The 9,399-nt window shown below is 34.4% G+C and overlaps 1 protein-coding gene across 2 annotated transcripts; it reads right to left on the reverse strand.

Annotated features, from left to right (window-relative positions):
• Positions 1 to 4,001: 4,001 nt before the first annotated feature.
• LOC107930871 (mitogen-activated protein kinase kinase kinase 3) lies at positions 4,002 to 9,081 on the reverse strand. 2 transcript variants are annotated; one of them, XM_016862635.2, is made up of 11 exons: positions 8,430 to 9,081; positions 7,633 to 7,971; positions 7,329 to 7,416; positions 7,133 to 7,195; positions 6,809 to 6,969; positions 6,630 to 6,705; positions 6,144 to 6,203; positions 5,893 to 6,000; positions 5,549 to 5,785; positions 4,741 to 4,844; positions 4,002 to 4,650 (listed from the first exon to the last, which is right to left on the reverse strand). In XM_016862635.2, the coding sequence occupies exons 1-11, from the start codon at positions 8,909 to 8,911 to the stop codon at positions 4,392 to 4,394; spliced, it is 1,977 nt and encodes a 658-aa protein (XP_016718124.2). In that variant the 5' UTR covers positions 8,912 to 9,081; the 3' UTR covers positions 4,002 to 4,391. The 2 variants fall into 2 exon arrangements, with proteins under 2 accessions (XP_016718124.2, XP_016718130.2); XM_016862641.2 differs by having other exon boundaries at positions 7,633 to 7,953; positions 8,430 to 9,053.
• Positions 9,082 to 9,399: the final 318 nt, after the last annotated feature.

Raw genomic sequence — 9,399 nt, forward strand, 5'->3', positions numbered from 1 at the left:
TTTTGATTCTATTTCTTGTATTTTTTAATGTTTTTGAGATCGTTGTAACTAGGTCTAGTTAGCCCGTACCTTTGTTTTTGATTCTGTTAAAAATTTTGGAAGTTTCCATTGATGAATATTGAATGTTTTTGATGAATACCAAGTATTTGGAGCTTTGATGTGTTGTTTGATGATTTTGTAAAGTGATTTTTGTTAGATTTTAATTTAAGATTAAATTGTGAAAATGTCAAAATTTTAGGGTTTGAAAGTGTATTTATTAGGGAATTTTTTAAGGACTAGTATCTTTAGATGGAATATTAACTTTAAAAAATGGTTAATTTGATGAATTTCGGGTTAAAAGACTAAATTGTAAAAATTGTAAAAGTTTTAGGTAATTGTGTAAATTTGAAAAAAGAGTATTAATTGTAAAATGGATTGGGATGTGAAATGTAAGCTGATAATTTAGAAATTCTATATTTGAGATCAAGAACCCGTAGATATTCGTGGAAAAGGAAAAATAGCAGAATAGTCCTTGAACTTCTGCAACTACTACAATTCAGTCCAAGTAAGTTCATATGGTTTAGAATTTAACATCTATATGAATTTTTGAGTAGATTAACATGGTAAAACTTATATATATATATTTAATTGTTGACAATGAATTGTTATTTAAGATATATTATTGATTTTGATTGTTTTGGGGGATTGGAGTGGAGATGATATTGGAGGGATATATTTATATATTACCCGAATAATTCGAGGTTAAGCATTTGTTGCGAACTCTCGTGTTATACTCTCTGTTTGGTGTGTTTTGGTTGGACTAGCTCTTCTGAACATCGGTGTGTTTTGGAGGGATTGGCTTGTAAGAGTATCCAGTGTGTTTTGGATGGATTGGCTCGTGTGAGCATCTGGTATATTTTTGAGGGATTGGCTCGTGTGAGCATTTGGTGTGTGTTTTAGCTGATCTAACAATGTACTCTTATCCGTAAGTCATTCTTCGGATTGAAAATCTCGGAAAGGTAACTTATTGAGTAATCTTGATGAAATCTATATATATCTGAGCTTTGAATTGATCGTTTATGATTTACCAATTGGGATTGTGGATGACACGAAACTTTCATGGTTGTTATTACTTTTGAATTGTTATACTTACTTCGATAAGATTTATCGTTTTAATATGTCAAACTTACTAAGTTTCATTAAGCTTACTAGTTTTAATCTTTGATTTTGTAGATACTTGGAAGGTTAGACGATTAGATCAACATTCAAGTCACACTATCCAGATTAATTCGATAGTTTTTGGAATGTTTATTTCAGATTATATGGCATGTAATAGGTTTGAATGTTGATATTCATGTTTTGGATATGTAAAAAGTTAACTATGAACTTGGTTGTGTAAGTTGTTTGGATGACACCTTTTTGGTACTTTTGATATCTTAAAAATATGTATTGAGTGGCTATGTGATGCATGTTAAGATGACCAAATTAGTATGCTATGAATTGATTATAGTGTAGCTAAGATGTGGTATTGAATCTAGAATGGTATGGTTGGAAATAAGTTAGTTGATGAATGGTATGGTTATTGAGTTTGATCATGTGCTAAATTGATTATTGGTTAATTGACTAATTATTTTTTAGATTGAGTTTATGTTTATTCTTGATTAATTAGTTGTTCGATTATATTGAAATTTTTAATACGCTAGAATTGATGTCTTTATTGGAATATTTGGATAAACGAGACCAATAGGAGAGTTTATCTTTAAATAATTCGATATAATTGTATCAAGTAGTGAGCCTGAGAGGAGATCTACTTGTCTAAGTGAGACCGAGAGGAGAACTTAGTTGGTAATTCCAAATTAGGATGATACCAAGAGGAGATTCCTAGTTAGGAGTGACAAGCGATCTAATCAGGATAGGTTATGAGCTTAGTTAGCAATCGACTAATCAATCAACCATCGTTTTATCATTTGCATTGTTCAAAGCAATAGGGAAGAAGACTAGTTTAATTTGTTTAAATTTGTTAATTTAGAATTAGCTTCAATCTCATTTTATTTGATTGTGCTAATAATTTCCGGACTTAACTAGATTAGTAATTACTTAAACTCGTATTAACTTGACAAACAGGTTTACCATTTGACAATCCCTTAGATTCAATCCTGGAATACTTTGTGTGTACTATTATAACACCTAAAAATATAAGTAACCTGTCAAACTTGCAATAAAAGTCGGGTTTATTTCTCGATATTTTATGCTATTTCTCTACGCAATGTACAATTAATGTGGCGTGCGATTAAGTGATTGATCTTCCCACAAGAGAAACAGAGAGAATTCACACATTCATAAAAAAAATAGCTTGTTTATATCCTTTAGAGTAACAAAACGAGGGAGGGGTTTATGGAGATTAAGTTGAACGCATAAACAGTTATATCTACCCCTTTCTCCAGCAATGGTGTGACTGTCAACTCTTAGGAGAGGTCTAGTGCCTCTACCAATTTCCCTAAGAATGTCCATATCAGAGTATTCAATTGGTAGTTTGGGTTATCTTAACCAAGTTGCAACAGAGGAATTTGAAGCAATGGATGCCCTAAAGTTCGGCTCCCACTCGCACACAATGAGAAAATGACCCCCAATAAACCATGGTCCATTTAGTATAACATAATCAGTACTCGGAATTTTCATGAAAGGAAACAATAAATAGTAAATTGGATTTTACCGGTAGATTTTCAAAGGAGGTAAGCCGACTTGAGACGAACTGGTAACCTGTAGTTTTCTCAAAGACTAATGATGAGGGACTTGGACCATTTATTTCTGATTCTTTTCTTCTCATAGAGAATGTAATGTTGATTTCTTCTGCATTCGGTAGTTGAGCATCATTTGAAGGATTCTGTAACTGATAAAAATCTTCCTCATCAATGGTCATCAGTTGGACTATTTGGTCATTAAGAGGATGTCAAGTATTAAGGACATTCATGTAGGAGAAAGAGGAACCAGCAGATAGAAACACACCTTGTCGAGAGGAATCGTCTTTAATGCACCTGTTACTGTCAGCAAGCATATCTTTTTCTTCAGCTGAAAGAGTTTTCCCAGGAAGTTCATGCGAGAGAGAAGCTTCCATCTGTGTTGGTGTCACTATTTCATCTAATGTAAATTTTAAAATATAAAGGAAATGAATGGTATTTTTATAGATTCTAAGTTTTTATTTTTATTTTTTCAAATTTTGGCTTTCGTCTATTGATGTAATGAACAAATCCTAAAGATTTGAGTCACTTCGAGCAATCTTAGCATGTCACTGCCAGCACATTGGGGGTAGTTAGAAACTTGACATAAAGCTTGGCAGAGGACATTATTTGACCCCCAATGTCAAAGGACATTTTAAAAATTGGTTCTGGGGCCTGGGCAACTTGAAAGAGTCTCGATGGTTGGAGTTCATCAATTCTGGCCTGCTTTTTCTTTTCCTGCTTCTGTGTTTTTGTGGCTTCTTTTATCTCAATATTATAAAAAATTAATTAATTTATTTAAATAATATTTATTTAAAATTATTTACTAGAATAATAAAAAATGAATACATGTCCTAATAAGTTTAACAGCAAATTACCACCTTGATAGCGATTTGGGATCCCAAAGTGAGATAAATAAACTAAATTAACATCTGGAAAAATCTTCAACAGTCCGAACCCAATGGTATAGAATTAAAAGCAAGTGAAAAGGACACCTTGGAAAACCCAAATAAGCATTTTGGGCACGTTAATCATGGAGCCGCCTTTCTTATAGTGCGTTGACCTTGGAAGTTTGAACACATGATGCAGTAGCAGTCCAGATTCAATGACTTCGTCAATCTCTATATCCCCACCAACTACAATCAGAAACAGACCACCTGGTACGGTCACAGTCTTCTTTGTTTTGTTAGGCGATATTGGTATTTGTAAGATTTGAAAGGAAAAGTGGAAAATGACCCACTCAGGCTTCAATGGGAAAGGAGGGGTTACCCTTCTACCGCTGCTTCAAAAACAAGCATCAATCCGTGGCTAAAATGAGATGGTTTCGCATAACAAAATTACCTGTTCAACCAGTAACGGTATTACGTGCATCATTAACTAGTCTAGAACAACGAGAATGTTACAGGCTAAGTGACCACCTTCCATATACAAAAATCAACAAGAGTGTTACAAGTTATTGGAGCATCGTTTTATCTTCACCCTGCAACAAAACTCCCATTGTCCCCTAATATTCCCACTACGAGTAGCCTTAAGCTAAAAATGCAATCACTTTTCTAGTTGGCTAGAAGAATGGGATGGCCAAATTTACCAGAATAGGGAGGGAGAATCCTTCCGTCAAAGAAAAATACTCAAATTCATTGGACTTGGGGATGGAGAGGAAATGGATATTTGTCCTGTCCCCTATTTACAATTATCTCAAATAGGTCTCGTTCGTGGAGGGGTGCTCAGTGTTTGAACTTTTAGTAGTGAAGTTTGAAGCCAAGGATCCAAAGTGTACTTTGGATTTGGTCTCGAGGCATTCCCAGAGATACCACACAAGTTGTAATCGCTCTGTCCTACAAACTGATAAGCCGGATGAGGAGGAGAAAGAAAACAACTCTTGTGAGCTGCACCATATCTTAATGGACTTGAACATGGAGATACAGGCAAAGATGTGATTGCTCTTGCATTATCTCTGTGCATATGAATACATGACAGGCAAATTACTTTAGAACTTTGGGCCATAAACTTTGAGTGCAGAAATGAAAGACAACATAATTAGTACCTCGGATGCCTCAAAGCTCTTGAAGCTGTAGTCATTCCCCTCATCTCATAATCTCCATCAAATGAAGGGACATTATTTCTAGTGGACTGCAGTTCTAATATGGGCTGTTCAGAAAGTTAAAAATAACAAGAGAGATTAGCTTAAATTCAGCTTTAGTTACTGATAAGAAAACTTCAAGTGCATATGCTCATTCATATTTGCAAGCTTAAATAGCGCAAAACAAGATAAAGGTATGGCTGCTACTTGAAAAGGAAGAAAAGGAATATCAATTTGCATTTCAAGAGTAAAATAAAATTTTGAAAAGCATCATAAAACATGGAAGAAGCTAAAACAAGCAAAGAAATTGCATTAAAAAATTGATGTATAGAAACATTAATTAAGAAACTATCGGATCATATACCAATCAATTTCAAAACAATGTAATAAACATGAGCCAACTTTAGATCAGTTTAATACACATATTGTTTCATGTTTAGGATTTTAACAAGCGCAATGATTGCATCCATAACTTTCACCCAATTATAAATTCTAGTAAATAAGGTCATCTTGAAAGCACAATCTGTTCAGTAGCATCAAACCTTGTATGAAAAATAGTAGGTTTCTGTTTGTGCAGTATCCATTTCTGAACCAACATGATATGATGATCAAAGTCCATGATATTTAAATTAAAACCAAGTAGCAGAAGTTGTTCCAAGTGTTTTCTAAATCAATCAGTTCAGGATGTATAAAAGATCATGTATATACAATCAGAGTAATAAAAACCATCAGAAAAAGAAGAAACAGAAACAAGCATCTTAAGAATATATACCGGAGTGCGGCTTCCATCAAAAGTGTAAGGAAATGCATCCTTGGTTATGCAGATGTTAGCAACTCTTGTTGTTGCTTGGTCATGAATGAAAGGGTGATCTAGCAGTTGCAAGGCTGTAGGACGTGCTGACGGTTCTCTTTGCAAGCAAAGCCTTATGAAACTTTTAGCTTCATTAGAAAGGCGATCAGGAATCTCTGGGATATCTTTACTGTTTCCAATTTTAAATATTGCAGCCACCTGTTGAATTCAGAATTAACAGAAGGATTGATCCTAATTCCTGAACAGTTTTGAGCTAGCCAGAAAAAGACATTATCCAAGAGATGTTAAGAATTAATATGTCTAACCCCTTCATACTGATTCCATGGTGGTTTTGATGTAGCCATTTCAAGTATGGTACAGCCTAGACTCCAGATATCCACTGCAAGGTTGTAGCCATTTGTATTCATTACAACCTGAAATCGGAAAAATGTACAAATAAGTGGCCATAATGGGAAAAATAATTAGCAATGAAATAGACTTGAAAAGGTTTTTAATGAGGAAAAAAAGGGGGGTGATTCCGTTATCATATAATTGAACGAGAGAGGAAAAGCAATACCTCAGGTGCCATCCAGTAAGGACTTCCCTTGAATGAAAGCATTGTGCCACAAGCTGTTATCTAGATCAGAAAGAAAGTATTGTTCATTAACTGGTGAAAAAAAAGGAAGTAGGCAGACAAGATCACTGTCCATTTTCAGTTTTTATTTACACATTTCCAATTCGCTAGATTTACACCTGTAAATGTCACTTGTCATTTTCAATTTTAATTAGACTGTCAGTCTCAAGACTTCAACATTAACCTCTCAGATAGAACTGCGGTTCAAGTGATAGTCTAAAAGGCAATATAAATATTATATAGATATATATATCAAAAGACAATTTTCGTTTTAACCTCTGTTTTCTTTACAATCAAAACTAGCATCATATCAAAATGTCATGTAGTAGACACTTGTTACTCTTAGCTACTAACTAATTTCAGAGGCATTGAAGCTTCAGTACACTAGAATTAAGCCTATCATCCCCAAGATGAGATAATGTAACATACATGTTTTGCCATGCCAAAGTCAGCCAACTTGATTTCACCAGTAGGATCTACTAATATGTTTGCCCCTTTTATGTCTCTGAAACATAAAACCCACAGCTTTAAAAACATAACAAAGTTGATGCTAAATCTCCACACTACAGACAACTAAATCATCCATAACTAGAAGTACATCCAAGTACCTGTGGACTGTATTTCTTCCATGCAAGTAAGCAAGCCCAGAAAGAATTTGTCTTGTATAGTTTTGAATGACAGGTTCCTTGAAGGCACCATATTCTTGAAGCAATTTGTAGATTGAACCACCAGAGACATATTCCAAGTAAACTGAGAGTGTTTCTTCACCCTGAAAAAATGGCAATTAGATTTACAATGAAGCAAGGTACAATTAACTGGTATCAGGAGAAGGATTCCAAATATCATTCTCCATTCCCCTTTCTTTTCATTTCGTAATGTAAGTGAATTATTTGCATGTCATGTCTTCTAAAGCAGTATTTAAAAAAAATTACCAGTTCACTTCCATAGTACCGAACAATGTTTGGATGAGATAGCTGACTCAGCAAATTTATCTCCTGTTGACATTAAAAAGGATTAGAAAACCAGACACTAAAATGAGGCAACTTGTAAATGATCTCAATATCAACTGGTAAAAGAATAACAGAAATTATGTATCACTATTCAGTGAGAATCAGACAAAACTATTACCTGGTTCAGTTGCTTGAGGCTTTCTTTTGATGTTTGATCATCAGAGACAAGCCTGACTTCTTTTATTGCACACATCTGCCCACTTTCACTGTCAAGCGCGAATGCACAATATTTAGAAAAGTATACAATGGGAAGAAACTGAAAACATACTTAAGATCTTGGTAAATATCTTTTTTATCTTGCATATTAGCCGAATTGGAACCATGAAATACATGACAACAGCTAATTTCTGTGACAGATAAATCTGAAGTCTTTTATGAATGGCAGAGTATGATAATTAACTGATACAAAAAGCAAGTCCTACCTATTAAACCCAAGGTAAACATGTCCAAAAGTTCCCCTTCCTAAGAGTCTACCTCTTCGCCATTTTGATAGAGTAAAAGGTGTATTTTCATTCACTCCACAAGTTCTTGTGCTAGGCAAGGCAGCAGAGGGACTAGTAGGAGAACCTGGTGGAAGAGGCAACTTATGACACACGGACTTGCCATCTTCCTTTCTGCCTGTAGGAGACTCTAGACTAACTGCAGACAATTGATGATGAAGAGGTGATGTCGGGCTGGTTGCTCCTCTCGACCCCGGACCAGGGCTTCTCGACCTCGTGTTCATTCTAGTTTCACCTTGGCCTCTAGGATCAATATAGGACCTAGATTCAGTTAATGTCAGCTCTTTGAAAATCATTACAGGTAATGCTTCATTTGAGTGTGAACAACCCAATACCATACAATAATATTGAATATTTGGCTCGTTACAGACATATGATATAGTTTTTACAGATGTACGTATCCAACATGTATCATTCAATTTGTAAGTGTCAACAAGAAATTTTAGTTCCAAAAGCTGAAAATATTAACAGATGGCAGACCCAAAAGGAAGGAAATATATATGGATAAAATTATTTAAATAAAAAAAAGAACATGTCAAACTCTGACACCAAAGAAAAGACAGAAGAAACTATATCTTATTAATTAATCAACAACTGCTTTATATAACAAAAGAAAAATTATCAGTAACTGCCCCATATTAATTCAGAGATTTTAATAATAAAAATGAAAATCAATCCTTCAATATTTAGAATCCAATACATGTAAGGGAAAAGGAAACCTGTATGCAAGGAATTGAACCGGATCATTTGCAATCTGATTATCTTCAGAAGAGCTATCACTTGAAACCGAATGCCACCCAGATCCTAACCCCACAACATGATCACTCTGCATCGATGAGATGGATGGTGTAGGCAAAGGAATCCCTATTTTTTCACCTGAATCCGAATCCAAACCCGAAAACCCGGATGACCCACCACCACTACAACCAACAACAACGCTGAACTCCCTGCTGGCACGTGGTGAATTACTGGTGGTTAAAACAAGCCCTCCTCCACCATCAAAGCTCTTAGAGTAGTTGTTGTTCTTGTCATCGGCGGCTGCTACTTTCATTTTACCAGCAGCGCCGCCGCCGGAAAAGCCGGCAGTAGCATCTGGTTTATTAGGCGAAAGCTTGATTACTCCGATGCTAGTGCCTCGTGGACTTCGATTTTGACTCTCTTCTTTGTTCTTATTCGACTTTTTACCCCACCAAGCAGGCATTTTTTTAAAAAGAAAATATTATTCTCTATAAGACAATGAAGAAGAAGAAGAAATGTTTTGATTTGTGAAGAAACAAAAATTATATTGAGAAGAGGAAACCGAGAGGAAATGATGAGAGAGACTTCAGACAGAAAGAGAGAAGGATAGCTTTTTATTTCTACATTTATTCTAATGATAATATTTAGTTATAAAATTATTAGTTTTTTTTATATATTTTTTGAAACTATCTATATTTATATATATAATATATCGATTTAAGGAAATAAACTAATTTTAGAGATAGAGTGTGATAGAGTATCAAAAAGCATTCAGCTGGATGCACTTTCGTACCAACTGTAATATTTTTTAACAGTTCAATTGTTATTTTATTTTCTTTTAAATACTGGATTATTTTTCATTCTTTTTTCTTAAATTCAACTTTCTCTATTATCTTTAAACTCTAAATTCTCTCAAATTTCTCAAGATTTGTTTGAAATTTTCTAATATAT

The sequence above is a fragment of the Gossypium hirsutum genome, chromosome D12, assembly GCF_007990345.1.
Source record: "Gossypium hirsutum isolate 1008001.06 chromosome D12, Gossypium_hirsutum_v2.1, whole genome shotgun sequence".
NCBI classification, from domain to species: domain Eukaryota; kingdom Viridiplantae; phylum Streptophyta; class Magnoliopsida; order Malvales; family Malvaceae; genus Gossypium; species Gossypium hirsutum.